The 19713-nt window shown below is 37.6% G+C and overlaps 1 protein-coding gene across 2 annotated transcripts; it reads left to right on the forward strand.

The window, feature by feature from the left end:
- The first annotated feature begins 171 nt into the window (after window positions 1–171).
- LOC134623459 (voltage-dependent calcium channel gamma-5 subunit) lies at window positions 172–19377 on the forward strand. Of its 2 annotated transcripts, XM_063468595.1 has the most exons (7): window positions 172–395; window positions 10080–10320; window positions 11033–11074; window positions 13749–13835; window positions 15646–15786; window positions 16363–16508; window positions 16756–19377. In XM_063468595.1, exons 2-7 carry the CDS (start codon window positions 10125–10127, stop codon window positions 17017–17019), a joined length of 876 nt encoding a protein of 291 aa, XP_063324665.1. In that variant the 5' UTR covers window positions 172–395; window positions 10080–10124; the 3' UTR covers window positions 17020–19377. The 2 variants fall into 2 exon arrangements, with proteins under 2 accessions (XP_063324665.1, XP_063324666.1); XM_063468596.1 differs by lacking the exon at window positions 11033–11074 and having other exon boundaries at window positions 174–395.
- The last annotated feature ends 336 nt before the right edge of the window (window positions 19378–19713 follow it).

Genomic DNA, 19713 nt, shown 5'->3' on the forward strand with positions numbered 1-19713 from the left:
TGCATAACATTGTGGTAAATCCTATAGCAGAGCTTGATTTTTGTGCTGCTGCTTCATATCAAAACAATATCTGCTGAAATCTTATCGCTGCATCTGGTTTGAACTACAAATTCACTGATCCATATCACGTCACTTCACCTCCCTCCCTCCCGTTCACCTGAAGAGAGGTGGAGTGAGGAGTTGGGGTGCCACGTGCCTCACTCCACGCGGGCAGAAGGTATTGCTGTTTTGGATAGTAGTGGTGCGCGAGCGACGCAGCTGCGGGTCAGGTTCAGTTAACGGGCTTATTTCCTGCCAAAGCCGAGATAACGCGGAGCGACTGAACAGGAAGAAAAGAGTGACGATAACAGAACACCAGGAGAAAGGCGTTTCATCGACGAGTCTTCTTCGCGAAGGTAAATTATTTTTAGCCAACTTTTCCTTGAGTGTCTACTGTAAGCAAGACGTTACAGAGAATATTTCGAGGAGGAGAAAGCAAAAAAACAAAAAACAACAACAACGACAACAACAAAAAACACGGAGTACTTTTCCTGTTGTTGTTTTCTCCCCCCATGCTACTAATGTTTTTGCTTAGCTCCAATTAGACTGAGACTTGTTTGAAATATTAACATGTAAAACACGTTTTCTCTTTGCCTCCATAATTACTGTTGAAGCCTTTACTAAGCTTTGAATGCGACTATCCTTTACTCACAGCTGCATGTGAAGAGTGGAGTTGCTTTTCTCTGACACATGTTAGCGATATTCAAACCCGATAAGGATTTGTTGCACGTTGATTAAAACAAAAACTTAGAAGATAAATGTACGCCTTAAGTGGCTTTTGAAGAGAAGCCGATACCTCCTTTATGTCGACTCAAAGTCTATTCGGTTATTACACCCTTTCAATTGTGTCACAATGCCGCTAATCGACACGTGAAGTGCTGTAACTTGCAGAAAAACTAAAGTATCACATGTGTGACAAAGAATATCACTCTTAGATTTTTTAGGATTAGAGGGATGGAAACGAATTAAAAATAGAGTCGTTGAGACTTTTAAGCAAAATCCACGGCTTTAAAACGGAAAACAAGACACGTGCCAATAACACAGAAGATGCAGTATTTACTGCGCGCATTCCTAGGGCGTGTATTAAAAGGACAGTTGAGGTATTCTTGTTTAGCATCAGGTTTGGTTAAGTTTATCACTGATTCAATACGAGAACGTGTGTGAGTGGTTCAGTACCGCGGACAGCGGTTTAAGCCGGAGCCAAAGATTAACTGGTATCAGTAGCCTAACAAACAGCTGGCTGATTGCACTACAAACAACAGAGTCTCTCTGGCTAAATTACATAATGATTTGTTGAAAACTCCGATCGAGATTGAATATGAGGCTAATATATTTGCTTTATGTCATCTGACATCTAATAATTACTTAATTTGTTGCTTCCATTAATATGATGGTGGCCATTCAGAATGATTATCTGTTATAGTTATGAGGATTAAAATAGTAGATAGTTTTGTGGTGTTGTGATGGAAAATGCTTCTGATTCTGTAAGATCTGATACATGTGTGCATTATAATCTGACCTAATACAAATCATGATTATTCTATAGTAAAGTAATACTAAAATAATCTTTGGCATTTGTACAATTTAAGATTTAAATAGGCAGCTCGTGCCATTGGGTCAGTGTGTCAACCAAACAAACATTGCTAAAACACTCATTCAGTATGGGGATTATTTCTCAGCAGTTTCAGACACATACAGGCTGCATTGTGGGTACTTGGGCACTCGCCAGGTGAGAAACTACTTGTTGCATTGAGGTACATGTAGGTAGTTTACAGTCTATTATTATCTGGACATAATGGTTCAGGCTGTGACTCAAAGACAGAAAATGTGACTTCATGCACTTTAAATTGAGTTTGTTAGATTTGCAGAATTAGCCCCTCACATTTTGTAGAGCTTTTAATTTTTCTCCGCTGTAAAAGCCTCTTTAGCCACATAGCTCTTAAAGAAGCTCAAAGATGTATCTAGAGGTTTGGTATTTAATTGAAAGTCAGTCAATCTAAATCTTGTGGTTTTTGTTAAGCACTGATTTTTACTGATCTCATCATTAAACTTCTGCAGGCACTGTTTTCTTTCTGTGCCCATGTTCTCAAATGTCATAAATGCCATAAATTAAATACATGTTTAAACTCTGGCTGGCAGTTTTTATGTTTATCATGGCAGCCTTGTAAAAACATTATTATAGGCCACATTTCAAACATGATAGGATCAGAGACTGCTACACAGGGTTATACAGCCCTGTCCCTGTGTCTTGCCATTAAAATAATCAATTCTTTTCTTTTCCCCATCCTTATTTCTTTGTTGTTTACACATAACCAATGCTCCCAGTTGTCACTCATGACAAAAGCAAAATGTAGCTCCTTTTTGAGAAATATGAACAATTTCCATGTTCCTCTGTTATCTCTGTGGCAGAAAACATTGCAATCACCTAACACTGACAAAAAATATAAATAACATATCATTAGTAAATAGATCGGTGTAGGTTTAATCCATGATTTAATGAGCATATCTATTCATAAAAGAAACCCACGTACAATATGTCTTTTGTCAGAATTGCAGGATTTATTAAATTAATTCTCTATTCCCAGTGTGGGCACAAAGCACGAGCAATTAAACAAAGTGCATTAAATAAGTGTTCCCCATTGCATCAGTTACTGTCCTGGTAGCAAATCACTTGGTTCAGCGATCGGCCACCCTCTAAAAAGCACCCCGATGGGAATATCCCCAAAATGTAAACACAGTGCTCTCTGCTGATCACAGCTGCCATGTGCCCAGTTTTTAAACACCTATTCTGAGTAAGACTCTCAAAGTTGCTCTTAAAGTTTTACCGGAGTTTTAAGCATTTCTTTCTGGGTCTGTGAAAAATAAAGTAAATGTATTGTAGAGTGTAGACAGGATGTACTTTAGGATGCCTGTTCTAGATATATTTTATCTCCAGTGAAATTTTGAGATCATTCTGTGCCTATATGGCTACATGTAATATGTCTTTTTAATGTTTCCCTCTGTAAACCTTTAAAATGTATTTGCCTCCCCATGTCTTTCTCCTGTTCCCTTTGTATCCCCTCCCCAGCATGTAAAAGTGCACAGCCAAATAGGAAGCCTTGTTTTGGGACTCACTCATCAGCTCATTCATGCTTAACTAATTTGTGGGCCTCTCTGTATAGTGTTGCCTGGCGACGAGGCCAAGTCAGGCACTTATAAATAAATGGGAGACTTGTTCTTACAACAAACATGAGGAAATGGATGTTAGTGCTATTGCTGTGGGTCACTATTTTATTTTATGCCAGAGTCAATGAAGTGTCTACCCTTTTAGAGATCACAAAAGTGCCATTCACTCGTTTTATTAAATAAAGTGAACCTGTCTGTGCTCTTTGTTATGAATATGTCTAAGTGAAAAAAAGCAGTTCAGATAATTGTCCCTGCTTTACACAAAGTCATGGCAAAGGAAATGGGGTATTTAAATGGTCTTATATATTTAAGGGTATAAGCTATAGCCTTTGTTCAGCCTTTTGCTACTATTTTATATTCTGTTTGTTTATTATTCTTAGAAGATATAGAGATCAAGTGGAGAGACAAGAAATCATGATATTATATGATGGCATCCTCAAGGGTTGATAGTTCAAAGCCAAAATGTTTTGCTAAAAATCATAAGGGAAGCACATTTGGAACAGAATTAAAGGCTTGAGCTATATCCAGCTCTGTATCCAGAGCTGCCCTGTCAAATTAAGATGATCTGACATTACAGAAGAGAGATGGACTGCATTTTGATACAGACTGCTTTAGAGTCCCGAGAGTGGGAGGGAGACACATTAGGTCAGCTGGTTAAACTGCCTAGCAACATAGTAACACAAATTGGCTAATTTTTTCACCAAACTCTTTTATTTTTAAAAATACTAAAACTATCCTCTGTCTTGACAACTTGAACTTGCACCACCATCACCACCTTTCTCTGCTTCGTGCCAGATGAGGCATTGTAAGCTGTCTGGCCTACAGCAGAGATTTGGCTTGGACTACAGTATGAATTTTGTGATTTTAAGTAGGCATGCCTTCAAGCAAGAGTGGAGGCATGTCCAAAATTAGACCACTGAGAAATTATTCCTGCTTGTTAGCTATGTGCTTGAGGCTGGCGTGGATCGAAAATGCTCGCTTATACACAAGAGCATATGTAAAGAAATTGTTATAACCTTAACTGTTGTTTATGGTACCTTGCTTGGATAACATAACAGCTAAGACTATATGCTGATTTGAAGTAGTCTTTAAAATAAGGACACTAAACTCAGTGACTTATCTAAATGAATCATTTTAATCGAGATAGTAAAGGTAAAATAATTGTGTCATTTATTTGGGTTTGTGTTATTTGATTGTATTTGTATTTCTTAACTATCACGGATTGAGGAAACATAGAAAAATAGCACTGCTTGAAACCCCTTTATGACACGTTCCCTCTGTAAGATTTATTATGTGTGAAGTGAGGCTAACAGAAACTGGCTGTAGACAACTGGCTCTGCAATGATGTGTTCATTCACAAGTATAATTTGTGAGATATACCGTATGACCCACTTCATGGATATTTGTAGATCTGATGCGTGGATGAGCTTGTGGATATATACTGTTGACATGTGTTTCCCCTTTAGTATGCCTGCTGAAAATATATAAGCAGTTCCCAGCCACACAGTGATGGGGCTGCCAGCTTCACCCAGCTGTGACTGTGGCTTGATGACATGGCATATCTCCTCTCTGTTGCTTTGGACTGCTATTGTCCTTAGGCTCCCCCAGCCAGCCCTGGCAACATCAGCCAGCAGGAACTAACTCACACAGTGTTAGTTGCCTGTCCACATCAGAAGCAACAGAGGGACATGCACTCAGCCACGCTCTTACAGCCACAGTAACTGGGTCAATAAGCATGCCAAAAGAGATCCGTGCTACGACACTGACGAACCCTTGACGCAGAAGAACAAATACACAAATTCAAATGAGGGTGTTCATTGTGAGATTTCATAGGTTTCACAACCATTTTGGGGCATTTTGAATTGAATTCCAAATACAACTTCAAACTCAGCTGTGATGGACATCATCTATTCTTCATGGTAACATTGTGACTATTTTAATTTGTGACTGCATATTTTAGTTAACAATCAAAGATATCAGTCAAAAATCATGAATTTTTTATAGCAATGCTATTTCATGCACCACAAATGGACTACTGACATATCATAATTCTACAGAGATATGTTGATATAAATAATATTGATTTCATTTGGATAACTTACTACAATTTGTGTTCAAGTTACAATATATTTTTTATTACCAAAAAATTATAGATCAAAATGTGTTTTCTTGCTTTGCCATTGTTTGATGAAAAACCTCTGGATTTTCAGTTTAGGAAAAATGCTGTATTTCTGGCAGTGAGCCATTTAGATTAGGGTTGACAGGAGGGTCGGTGCATATTAAGGAAGTAGGCAGAAAAGGAATTGCCCTACTTTTGGTGATGATGTGCCCTTTACTCTAGCAGTTGTGTACATTTCCCTTACTTCGCCTCTGGGCCCCTAGTGGCCTTGTATCACATTAGTGGCAGAAAATGTGAACATTATTTACTTTCATTCAAATTAATTAGCAAATGTTTTTGCATTTTGAGCATTCTGACTTCCATTAACTACACAAACATCCCCAATAAAACTCATTACTGACATTTTAACTTGCTTATTTTTTTATGCCATTTCTATGTTTTTGCACAAGCACGCAACTTTTGAGAAGGCGGCAACAAATACAAACCTCGCAGTTATTGATGGATGGTTTCTAGTCACAGGTTCAGACGTTTTCCTCCAAAGGCAGCTCTGATAAGTATGCAGGAGAAGAGTGTTTTGTGTACTCCTTTGATCCCACAACAAGAGCCAAAGCTTTGGTGCCCGTAGCTTTGAACATTTAAAGAGAAAGCTTTCAAAATGAAAACACATTTTTCTCATCTAAGATCAGTCACAATTACTGTCCTTTCAAGAACAGAACAATGAACAGAATTATTAGTATTAATGAATGACTGGTTATGGTAATTGTGTGTGTGTTGACAAGTGTGTTGGATCTCACTGATTATGATGGACTAAGAACCTTTTTTTTGGTGCTGTCTTTTCTACTCCTGGTCCCTGCTTTTCATAATAGTAAGAAACACAAGCTAGGACAAACCTACATGTAGTTTATTTTAACAGATTATAGATGATAGATGAAATTGAGTGCTTAAGTCTAAAGATGACATCTAAAACTAGAAGACTTGTTATTGAGGTTTTTTTTTAAGGAAGAATGTAAAAGAAAAGAAACAAACATGAAAAATAATACCAGGTCTGTTAGTATGGGACCCCTGAATGAGGGAATTATTATTATTGGTTGCACATTCTATTAACTGGTATATGTTTGCAAATAATTTTGTAAAAATACTTTTAGGGAGTGAAATGTAATACATTTTGCAAACTCTACAAACGTTTTTTAACACTTGAAGCATAATTCAGCCAGACACTACAGGGACAGTGCAGAAGTTCCTCCATTTGCCAGTGCAACAGTTTCGTCATAATAACCATAAACTGTGGCAATAGAGACAGGATCATATTATATTTTTATGCAATGCAATTTTCACTGCTTGCCTAGCGTAGGGAGAAATGGTTAAAACTGTTTGGAGAGCAGTGGTATTAATTTATGAACTCATCCATAAAAACATTGTTAGATTAATACTTAAAACTTGTCTTGTATTCAGTCCCTATGGCGTGCTAAAATGCTTGCTTAAGCAGCTTCTAAAAATCCCAATTTGTAATTTATGCATCTGTGATGTCACTTAATGTAAACTGACAACAAATGACTTGTGATTTCCCCTTTCACAAATGCACAAATGAAGGCTTTGTTGAGGTTAATTAAGTCAGGTAAAACATTATTGAGTATTTGGTGGACTAGACCAAACATGAAAATCAGCAGTGCTCATTGGTTTTCATTGTTTTTACTTTGTCAGGTAACACAAAGTCAACCATGGTTATTTCTAGTCCGAGACACTGATTTTAATTGAAAACAGCTTGTGATTTTATATTTATTTTTTCCAGTAAAAAGGCCCCAGAGCTGTGGCTGGTGAGGGAAATGGCTGGCTGATGGAAGTTTAATGGACAGAGCTAGAAGTGAGACAGGTATACTTTACGAAGGCAGAGTGAAGGTGGTGAACAGGGCAAAGCAATTGGCACAGTGGAAATTGGAGAAACTGATCCTGAGGGACAGGAGATAAAGATTACCACATGCGCAAACACGCAAACACACACACACACACACACACACACACACACACACACACACACACACACACACACACACACACACGCGTGCACACACAAGGCACACAAAAATAGATCCAGCTTGTAGTGTTAGCACCACGCGGAGGTGACTAAAGGTCTTGCAGCAATTGATGTAAAGACCAGAACCTTAAATACTGCTGGAATTTGATGACTGGCTGATTACCAGGTGTGCAGGTTGAGTCACCAGAGAGATGGGAACTTGGTGCACACACAGAAAGGCAAGAAACGTTTTGGACATCAATGCAATTGCATTTAGTCAGATATTAGATGAACTATTTTGTTTGAAACAGCTTCAGCCGTTTATTAATAGAGACTTTTTCTACCAAACACTATTAAAATTTGATGCCATGCACACCATGCTGAAAAGTTGACAGCCATATTGGATGTGATACAAGCACGAATTTCTACGGACAAATATCTATACCCACACCATGTGCACACCATGTTTGTCTTGAAATGCTCACTAATTATTAGCCAAACAGTAGTAAAACTTGGAAAAAGTGCAATGCAAACTAGTTTTGTTGTAGTTGCAGACAAATCCATCATTTCCATTCAAACCATGACTTTAAAAATATCCTACTGACCAAAGCAATGAGTCTTTTGCCAACCATTTGTGGAATACACATTTTTCTCTAATGAGAAGTGGTTTTCAGGGGGTCACTGACTTGCCTATGGGCCAGCATGACTGGGACTTTAACAATCATTTCCCAACAACTACCATCAACTTCCAGCATCCAGTCACATTGATACTGGTTGCCAGATGGTCATGAACTATTCTCTTGGCCAGTGTGACTGGGGTCTTAGTTATTTGATTCTACAGTGTCACCATGATTGTCACACCCTTATTTACTGATGGACGGGGGGGGCAGGGGTGGCATCAGAATTTTTTCATAGGGGCAATATGGGGGCCACTAAAAATATTGGGGTAGCACACCAAAAACAGAATTTCTCAATTTATTTATGCTGTTGTCAAATATAGGTTACTTGAAAAAATATGGCAAAAAGAGAGAAAGAAAAAATCATTTGCCTAGTTAATTTCCTGCTATTAGAGTTGATATATCTGATAATAGGTACATATGAAAACCAAATAAGATTTTGAAATTCATAATAATCTGTTTTAACCGATTGACTGATTAATTTACTGGAAATTCTGGGTGGTGTGCAGTGCCCCCCGGCAGCCAATGTCCCAAGAGAATGTCTGAAAGATCATCAGAAAGCCTGGAGAACTGTTGATTAAAAAAATATTTAAAAAAATTAAGGATTGCTCAAGACTGTATATTTAAGCACAGTCACTACTCCAGTGTGTGGGTTTTGTACTGTACAGCTAAAACAGCCCTTCTGGGTAAGTGAAGTATACAAAAAGGGTTACTGAGTGGAATGCATCCATCTACTTACAGCTCAGTAGCAATTGCCTGAATATACAGCCTTTATGGTCATTGTAAATGAATAGCTACTGATTGCAACAGAGCCAAGAATAGCTTAGGTTTAGTAATAGTCCTTTCCCATTAATGCTGCTCCTGTGCTTGGTGAATTCTGATTACTTACAGTATGTGCATCTCAATTGCTTACAACTGGCATCACTGTATGAACTGTGTGGTTTTGATCTAAGTTACTATCCCCATCAGACTCTGTTTTTTCTCTCACTGTTTGCTTTAACTGGTTGAGATGCCCACCCTCAGATGACTGATACTTCAAAGGTTAACTTCTGTTAAAAGGGAGTTTTTCCTTCACATTGTTACCAAAAGCTTGCTTAAAGGGAAATGATTGGCTTTCTCTCTACTATTAATACATGGATTTTGCCTCACTATGCAAACTTGTTCCTCACTACATGCTGACAGTTGCATGGAGATCTCACTCTTTTCTTCTAACTGGGGCTTTGTATTAAGTCTTCATATAAGAAATTGTTGGAGGAAAGCGATTTCCAAATGTGATGAATTTTCTGAAAAGTTCAAAATCCTTTCACAAATTCTCTCTCCATCTTCCCAAGCTCACAGTGGGTGCTCAAAGTAGCAGCATGCTGAGATCTCATTATGTGAAATCAATTCCTTTCAACATGTATCTCAGCCTCCCAGCGCTTTAGCTTCCGGCAAAAGTGGGCTTCAGCTAAGAACAGAGCCATCATTTTGTTTGGCAAGCACTCACATTCATATGCCGTGACATACTGTATGCCAGCTGTAGTATGTCACTAAATTTAACATAAAGTAGTAGATACATAACAGACAGTAGGAATAGTCTATGATTATTAAAGCAGAAATAAATCAAAACAAACTCAGTTTTGTAATTCTCCTTTGGGGGCAATCAGTGCTGTTAGGCACATTGCAGGAGTGTTCTTTCTGCCTGGAAGCAGTCAAGGGTAGTCAAGTGAAAAACTTTCCTCAAACATGCTCTACTAAATCTTTCGTCCTGCACAGTGTGGTTATTTAAAGATTAATGGGAGATTTGAAAGAAAGAGACTCATTCCCAGATTTAAACTTCAGCAGAGAGTAAAACTGTCCTATCTGCAGGTGCGTTTGTTACTTTCTGTCTCTACCTGATCTCCATTTTCAGTCGTAAGCCTTAGTTCGAGTGAAATTAAATATTGCAGAACTCCAGAGTGTCACACTTGACCACACCCAAAGGCACAACCACCACCTCTGAGCACTGAATAAAGTGGATTTTACAAAAAAAAAAAAAAAAAAGGAAAAAATAAAAGTAAAAATGTTTATCTCTCTCTCCCTCTCATAGCTCCCTTTTCCGCCACCGGTGCCCCCCTGCTCTTGAGGCTGTGGTATGAGCCTATGTGGCAGGAAGGCGCTAACGTTGCTGAGCAGCGTGTTCGCCGTCTGCGGCCTCGGCCTGTTGGGGATCGCCGTGAGCACCGACTACTGGCTCTACTTGGAGGAGGGCGTCATCCTTCCTCTCAACCAGAGCACCGAGATGCGCATGTCGCTCCACTCTGGTCTGTGGAGGGTTTGCTTTTTGGCTGGTGAGTTAGTCTGAAGTCAGAACACAGTTTGAACACAGTAGAGTAGCTTTCCTGTTAGTCTCAAAAGCAGTAACAAAATGGAAATGAAATCGTGATGCCATCTTTCAAAATTATGTTTATTATACACAGCTAAGTTTGAAGCACAGATTCACCAAAATTTTGTGCATTGTCTCGTTTGCAGTATATTGTGCGTTGCATTTTTTCCCTCTCATTTCTTTCCTTTTTTTACTTCTCTTTAACCACTAGACTGCTGCAAGTATAGAAGATGTCTTTTTGTTTTTGCTTTGCACTTGAATATTTGAGCATGAACTTTGAAACTTTGCCTTCACCTCTGCATAGCTTTATGATCCATCACCTTACCTGTATACTATCTCCAAACTGTTTTCCAGTCCTATGCTGTATCCTTCAAAATCACTTTTCCTGTTCATAGAGAGCTATCCAAGACTGCTTCTCTCATGATTTAACCGATTGCTGATTTACATTCAGTGGCACCAGATGAAGCTTTGATTGGTGCAGACACTCCTCTCTGCTCCTTAACTGGACTTTCCTTTTCCTTCTTTTTGACCTGCATTTTTTCACTTTACCATTCCACATTAAAAGCAACTGCAGAAGCACAGCACATTGCATGGATAAACACCTTCTTAACGTGTTCCTCCACAGTTCTTGAGTGGAAAATACTGGAAATACTAACCGTTTTAAATCTTTTCTTTAGAGAAACAACCGTCCAGACAAGTGTTGTCCCAGAGTAAACCAGGTATCCATTCTTGCTCTTACCCTCTCGATTTCTCCAGTAATCACAACAATTTACTGTACTTGCAGTAATATGTTCTGTTATTTTGCTGGATATCTAGATACCAAAGAAAAAAACAATCTCCTTTATGTTTTGTATTGCATCCAATGATATTTGTGCTTAGGTCTTTAAAAGTTGTCAGCTGACATGTACCTGCACTACAGATGCTTTTATTAGTTATGCTACAGAAGCCAGATGTATATTAACCAATTAAAATAACATGTTTTTTCCTCTTTTGCTTGGTCATTAAATTGATTTTGTCTGATTTTGCTCACAAGTACAGATCAACACAATGTATTTATCCCACCGTAGTAGACATACCAACAGTTATAATCATAATGACTCTTCTTTTTTATTATTGGTTTAACTTTCTTTGATCAACTGTTTATGCATCAGTCAGGACAAGGACATGTGTCTTTCAGGAGTGTTTGAGCTTAGTCATACTCTAAGTCAGACGAGCTGTCTTTAAATTGTTAAAGAGTTAAAGAGTTCACTTTACTTGGTTAAGTTCTGGGCGCTGCCTGGGACAACCGTAAAGGAAGTTTTTCCCCAGTATTTCTGTAGATCCAGTCTGTTCTGGTTTGCCAGCTGCTGGAGTGTTAAAACAGCTGGAGAACACCAGCTTCTTCCTGTCTAGAGTATGAGATATTGCTCACCACCAACCAGTATTTCTTGTTTTTAACTGAATGTCCACATCTAGGGAGATTAGCCACAGTTCCATTTTTCTTTGTCTAGCTTTGCATTAAATTATAGTTATTTCTAAACTACTATTACTAATTTGTAAGCCTTTCCAGTCTCTTTTTTAAGAACAGCAAACCTAAAAAAAGTGTTTCGGCAAACCTGATTTTATTGATTAAATTCCATCTTTACAAACTTGTACTGTTTAGCTTAACATTTCACTTTAGCCAGCCTACACTGGAAATGTTTCAATTATTTTGATCAGTATGGACAAGAAGAATATTTGTGTTTTTCTTAAATGGTAACATAACCTTTAACATCAGTCCACTTACTGTTGATTTAATCTATACGACAATTGAGCTGCTTCGTCCTTTTTCAGGGTTAATGGTTAAGTCTTGGTAAATATGTTGGGATTCCAGTTGTGATTATGTAAGAGATGTTCTGCTGCCATGAAGCAGGCCTTTGGTTTAAATGAACTAATGGTTTAGTGTGTTTTTTAGGGGCAATTGAGTGGCCTTATTGCCCACTTAATTTGACCCAGAAACACCAATGCTTACCATCACAGTGCGTAGTTACACCAGTGAATGTGAATGACGTTGCACGGTGTTGTGACAGGTGAAGTATATCACGTTTTACAGTTAGTATTTTATTCCAGAATCAGTTATTATAGAGAATAATAAAAAAATAAGAGAAAAATAGAAATAATAACATAAGTCTTCATCATGACAGTTCTGTAATAGTCGTTATTTTCCTTTGTTGGGAATAAAAAGGAAAGTGGTGATTAGTAGTAGTACAGAAACGCTGTTGACTGGAGTACAAAATATTTCGTGACCAAAGGGAATCTTGGGCTTACTGCATAGTGGCAGTAAGCCCAAGCTTTTACTTTATGTTAAAAGAAAAGCTGATACAATGAGCAAGTTTGAGGGAGATCTGCAGTGACATACATATGTATACACAATGTGGACCTGAACTGGTCCAATCAGTCTGCGTTTACAGACTTCTCCTCCATCAGTTTCTCCTGCTGTCTGTCTGTCTTATATTCATATGCAGACATATTAATCCTAATGTCTGTTAAATATAACTATATCATGATATAGTTAGGTAATTAACTAACAAATTGCAGACTGTATTTGCGCATATGTGCAACTGTAGACATAGTGTATGTGATATCACTAAGAAGTGGGGGGCTGATATTTGCATACACAAAGAAACCCTAGAAATGCACAATAAAAACTGACTTTTCATTAAAGTGAAAACCAGCAAGACTATAAACATGGGGTCAATAACTGGCTAAATCCTTGGAAAATAGTCTCAAGAATCTCCCAGATTTGTTTGACATATTATATTTTTCTTAAATAGCTATGCAAAAACATAACACATCCTTATATGTGTATTCTGTGGAAGCAGTATGAAGGTAATTACATATGCTGAACCCCAGAATATCACCTAATCCAACACCTCATAGTGTGTGGAGTTAATGAAGTGATGAAAAAAATCAGTTGGTGTGTCTTGCTGCCACATTTTGTACTGTATGTGTCAGCGCGATAAGGAGAAAGGTGTTAAAGTCTAATGTTGGGTGTTCCTCAAACAAATACTGACAGCATAAATTGTGCGTTACATGGAGGAAGCTATAAACTCCCCATTCTCTTTCTAAGTTGACTGATTTTAAGTGATATTTAAATTTAATAGCCTCACAGAGAAAATAAACTGAGCTTGGTCTTTAGATACAACTTGCAACTCGTCGTTCCAACAACTTGTTTGAAAACATGACATTTGTGACATTTATTCATTTTTGCCATTATAGGTATTCATCATGTCAAGACATCCATGTATCCATGTCAAGACATCCATTCATGTACTGTATGACCTTCAGGGTTGGATTTAATTAATCGCTTGTGTAAAACAAAAACATATACTGAAATTTCACTTAATATCATTTTTTCCCTGTGTTTTATTCCAGGAGAGGAGAATGGACGGTGTTTTACCATTGAGTATGTGATGCCCACTAATGTGCAGATGACATCTGAGTCCACTGTTAGTGTACTCAGTAAGTAACTGTTCACATGTCATGATTATTTTGCAGCATTTTTCAGTCTGTTTTCTAAACTGAAAAGATGCCATTTAGTTTGAAATACTTCACCATAATAGCATCTAGGGGCACAGCAGTTTTAGTCATAGAAAAATGTACCGTACCAAAGCTACTGCACAGAAATGCAGAAACAAGATGATAAAAACATAAAAGTTTTATATAGAAGTGTGTGAAAGAACTGTGTTAACTGAAGCCACATACATTTGTCAGAAGTCTTTTTTTTTTTTTTTTACAAGAGAATGATAAGATTATTCTTAACAAACACTCAATTCATATGTAAATCCTTTTCTGATAGTGTAAAGTCTAACAGGATAACAGAAAAGAACTAAGTTTTACCTGAGTACAACTCACGTGAATTAAGTCCACACCTCTTCGCTGTCCTGTCATCTCATACAGTATGTGGGTTTTTTTTAGGATGTAGTGATATTGCAATTTATGGAATAATCCCCAAGGCAAATGCATGCAAGACAAATACTGAGTGTTAATGAAAAATTCAGTGACGCTATTTAAATTTTTTATAACTCCCTACAGGGTGAAAGTGCATGGGCATACATATACGCATTAGCATTTGGCACTTCAAGTTTAAATCTGTGGAGTCTCACCAAGTCAAGCAAGCAGATTGTAGGAAAATAACATTGCCAAGCTATATAAAAGTCAGTTTTTCCAGAGCCTGCAATTATATAGTTATACTGAGTAGGTGCAGTAACTCAAAGATTAGCACACTCTTTTATACTGTTATGTGGGGGTTGAAAAAAAAATGACACAAATGCAGAAAAGTTGAAAAATAAAATGTAAGGGTTTGCATTTTCTGGAAGTAGCAAATAACTAAATGATAGCCACAGGATGAGTTAAACAAAATTCCAACAAAGTACAAACTAACAATAATAATACCTAAAGACACGAGCAGGCAAGCAGGAAGCTGTGAAGAGGGACAAATGGCCAAAAGACAAGGGAAACAACAGGACAGCATACACTGACCAGCCATTTAATTAATTAGGACTAGAACTAGGTTGGACTTCCTCTTGTTTACACAACTGGCTGAATTCTTTGTGCCATAAATTAATCGAGATGCTGTGAACAGTCCTCAATGATTTGGGTCCAGATCTGGTGACAGTGGATGTTTAAAAAAGCAGTTTAACCCTGGAGAACCCATGGGGTCAAATTTGACCCTATGGTTTCCCTAGAAAACTATTGGGGTCGGATCTGACCCCATGGGTTCTCCAGGGTTAAGATGACTTTGAAAGTAAACCACTGCCCAATGTATCTGCTAGCCAAATGTTTATGTTTTCATTCTGAAAAGATTTTTGAATATTTCTTGTAGATTTCAACTGGCAAGATTGCCACTGAATCCAAAGTTTTACCAGCTAATGAACGTTAAAGCCAAATTCCATTAAGGTTATGGCCTTAGACATCTGGCCCACTTAGCTAAAAGGCTATATTTTGGGGGTAATGAAGAACGCAATGGGGGTTCGGGAAAAAGTACCAGAGACTCTAAGAGGTCTTTTGCCATTTTCTCACAGCAAGCAGGCCCTGCTCCGTCTTAACATAAAAGAATCAAAAGTTAGTCAAGGTAATTAAATACTAAATCCATGAGAGTGAGGCATAAGATAGACCGACTGAATATTTCATGCTGCTACTACAGCAAATTTTAATAAGAAAAATAAATAAATACAGATATTGAAATTTTATATTAGCTAAGATAAGGACCCATAAAACACACTCAAACTCATCAGTTTATTTTCTTTTTGCTTCCCTTCTCTCCTTTTAGAGATGATTCGCTCTTCTACACCCTTTCCTCTGGTCAGCCTCTTCTTCATGTTCATTGGTTTTGTACTCAGTAATATCGGCCACATTCGACCACATCGCACCATCTTGGCCTTTGTTTCTGGAATCTTCTTCATCTTGTCAGGTACTTGATTTATACTTACTGTATCTACACTAGATGGACAAAGTGGCGCCATGTGTGCATGCACGTGTGGTTGCTTGGTGGGAGGTTGGGGGGCAAGGTTAAACTGTGCTACCATCTGTTGCACGTCATTCATCTTGTCACATTATAATCTGTAAAATGAATTAGAGTATGCCAGTGTTGCAGCTACCAGACCCGTGCTGCACACAGCAGGAAAGTAAACAAAACTTAGCTGAACACGACTGAGAAAAGAATTTAATGGATTACGCACTATATTTTGACACATTCAAAACATTCATTTAAAACTTTTGTGCGGTCCAATTTTTTCACAAATTTTGCAAACCCTGGTGTTTGATTTCATACATCTGTGGCAATGGACTGAAAACACATGAATTCACAGATTAAGAGAGACTGTGGCCCAATATTTTTGTGCATGTCCATCACTGTCATATGAAAGAATTATTGTTTTCATTGACTCTGTCTTTGGAAAATATTATGCAAAATTATGCAGCTATCAGTGATGTGTACCTTTGCTATATAAAATGAGTTTTAATCATTTTGTCTCTCTGCCTTACACAGGTCTGTCTTTGGTTGTTGGTCTGGTGTTGTACATCTCCAATATTAATGATGAAATGTTGAACAGGACCAAAACTAATGAGGCTTACTTCAGCTACAAGTATGGATGGTCATTTGCGTTTGCTGCCATCTCCTTCTTGCTCACTGAGGTAACTTCAGAAAGTCAAATAGTATCTCACATTTTACAAGAATGTTTCAAAGCCACAGTAATATTTAACCATTTTCTGTCTATCTAATGGTTTTATGTACATAAACTTAGCACTGGTCTCAGTTTTGTTTGTATAGATTTAACCTCATCATTTGCCTTGTACTTTAGGCATTTAGCAAATCTTGTCCTTAAATTGTCAGCTGAAGATGTACTGTGTCCCAGCCTTAATCTGTTTATTCCCTCCCCAGACGGCAGGTGTGATGTCAGTGTACCTGTTCATGAAGCGTTACACAGCAGAGGAAATGTACAGGCCCCATCAGGGCTTCTACAGACCTCGTCTCAGCAACTGCTCAGATTACTCCGGTCAGTTCCTCCATCCAGACGCTTGGGCCGGACGTGGCCGCAGTCCCTCCTCCATCTCCTCCGAGGCCTCACTCCAGATGAACTCCTCTAACTACCCCGCCCTTCTCAAGTGTCCAGAGTATGAACAAATGTCCTCCTCACCCTGCTGAGGCAGATGAGGCGCGGTTGTTTCACTGATGGCGTCTTTTTGAGCTGCCTGAATTTTGACATAAAATTATTGAATAATTTAATATTATCCAGCTTGATCTTTCCGCTTCAACTGTTTGAACTATCTTTACCCTCTCTACCATTAATTTTTTTAAGCAGTTTTTGATTTTGTAGAGAGCAACAGTAAACTGAAGACTGTACAACAAGTGACAGAGGAAATAGTTTTACCTGGTTTTACTTTTATTAGCTTTTTCTCAAATTTTTTCATGAAAGCTGGCTGCCACCCTCCTAGCTCTAGGTAAGAACTGGATCAGTAGGCTCTGTATATGTAATTATTGTAGAATCTGCAGGTTTTTCCTCAAATGCAAACATTTTACATCGACGTAGTTTCACATAGAAACCAGCAGCTAATCAGAGGAATCACATAGTGTAGCTGGATGTGCTTCAAGCATCCCGGGTTCTTGTTCTGAGAAAATGTTTCCTCACTCTGATTCTCTGATCATGTGATAACTGAGCAAATAGCGTGCACTTGCCATTCATAAAGGTTAACAGGGTTCAGAAAATCGGCTAATAGGGTTCAGAAAATTGCTTCTCATTTATTCTATAAATGGTGCATGTGCAACAGCGGTGTTAGTGTACACAAGCATTACATGCTCACATGCTCAGTTGTTTCTAATTAAAGTAGCCTCAACTGCAAAGCGTTGCACATTTTGTTGCCATGTACTTGTTTGTAATCACATCACAGTTGTTTCAGACGTGTTCATGTGAAGGCTCTAAAATTCAGCTTTGAACATTTTCATGTTCAAGTGCAGGCTTAAGGTTATGAAACAGCTGTGAATCACAACTGCTCAGATAATTTTACTGATGTTCCATCTTATAAATAAACAGTTAAAAGATGTATTTGTTGGGTCCAATACAGCTGGTATTTGACATTTTTATATGACTTTTAGTTGATTTTCTCCATGTCTGTACACCGAATAAGAACCGTTTGTTGTTGTGAAGCCATGAGAGTTTTGTAAACTTTTTAAGCACTATCAGGAATATGTCATTATTTTGTATTTACACATAATATTACTCATTTTCAAGCTTGTTCGCATTGGTCCATCTAAGAAATGTAAATGTTGACATCAAAGGAAGGGTTTGCATTATAGGTTGCTTGTTCACACATATGAGATACATTATTTAAAGGCCTAAATACGAACATGCTAATGGCTATAGAAACTGAGTGTTTTATTGTACATAGGAAACAAACTAATGCTTTATACGCACTCATATCTCGTCATGAATTACATACAGGACTGCGTCACACCGGCGAACTTAACTATCCATATATAAACAACCCTTTTACTCAAAGAGGACCTATAATTAATTTGTGCACTTATTAGTTTTGAAACAAATAAAACAAGAAGGAAGCAAAAATATCAGAAAGGCAACAGTGTTTGAGTGTTGCTGCTAACTTAGAGTTATAAACTATTAGTTTATAAGAGAATGCCAAAGGGGAGAAGTTGAAGTTTGAAGTTTCTACTTGGATGTAGAACGAGTCAGTCAGGTTGTATTAAATACCATTTTCAGATGGGTTTATTGTGAATGTAAGATGTGCCAAGGAGATGCTGCTAAGTGGGATGTTTCAGCATATAGTGAAATACCTCTCCTATAGAGACACTTCAACCAAGTTCTGTAAGCATATTTGTTTATTTCTCCCTCAAAAAGAAAGAATATTCTTATATGTTAACAAATGCACCGCAGTCCTGAGTGTGCCAAGGAAGACACTGTATCCAGGTTAAGCACCAGTGTATTGAATATACACATTTCATGCAGTATAAGTGTAAAAAACATATTACATAGCTGCATTTTGTCTTGTTTCGATAATTTTGTGTTAGTTTGACATATAAATAAAATTTTACTTATTGTCAGTATATGGTGTGAGCTCCACGTGATATTAATGCATGCAACATTTCATCACTGGATCACATTGTTCCACCTGCACAAGTACATAAAACTAACAAACACAAACTGTGCCAAGTTAAACTTTCACTCTTTGAAACTACAGTATACACACCCATTCTATTTTGTTTATTTTAAACACTGTAAATATAAAATCATCTATATGTGTATAGATTTTTTTTGTATAGACATCTATTCATGTAAAAACTGGTTGTTTTATTGTTGGGTAGACTTACTTGCAGTATATTTGACAGCTGCTTTGCCTCCTGCTTCACATTGACAGTGTGAGCTTTTTCATATTGTTAAGCTTACATTAATGCAAAGTATCCCAAATGGTGTCATGAAATGTTAATATATGTATTTTTACATTCAGTCATATTCATGATGTTAGATGTGCAATTGACGGTGTGTTCTCTCAAATAAAATTATTATTTGATAAATACTCACTGCATGAATCTACCAAAGTCTGAGTTTATTGTGCATGCATATCACTAAAGGGTCCTTCAAAATTCAAAAACTCTGAACCTGAAATCTCTAAAATCCATGAGTATTACAGCTAAAAATGATGATAAATCTTAAAAACAGCAAGGCATCCTTAAATTCAATCATGAGTATCATATTCAAGAGGAAACTGTTATTTACATCTGTAATAGCTCGTATAATATTTAGCTGTGGATCTGTTCTGGGATCACATCAGAGTCTTGTTGCTAAGTATCAGTAGCAACAGACATAATGCTGATCAGGTTCAGTGG

Source organism: Pelmatolapia mariae, unplaced genomic scaffold (assembly GCF_036321145.2).
Source record: "Pelmatolapia mariae isolate MD_Pm_ZW unplaced genomic scaffold, Pm_UMD_F_2 NODE_ptg000661l+_length_70147_cov_1, whole genome shotgun sequence".
Lineage (NCBI taxonomy): Eukaryota > Metazoa > Chordata > Actinopteri > Cichliformes > Cichlidae > Pelmatolapia > Pelmatolapia mariae.

Bases quoted from the DNA above. Each gene is read 5' to 3' on its own strand.
- LOC134623459 (XM_063468595.1), top strand. From the start codon at position 10,125: ATGAGCCTATGTGGCAGGAAGGCGCTAACGTTGCTGAGCAGCGTGTTC. The intron at 11,075-13,748 runs GTATCCATTCTT...GTTTTATTCCAG, and splicing joins GTTGTCCCAGAGTAAACCAG to GAGAGGAGAATGGACGGTGT. The intron at 13,836-15,645 runs GTAAGTAACTGT...CTCTCCTTTTAG, and splicing joins GTCCACTGTTAGTGTACTCA to AGATGATTCGCTCTTCTACA.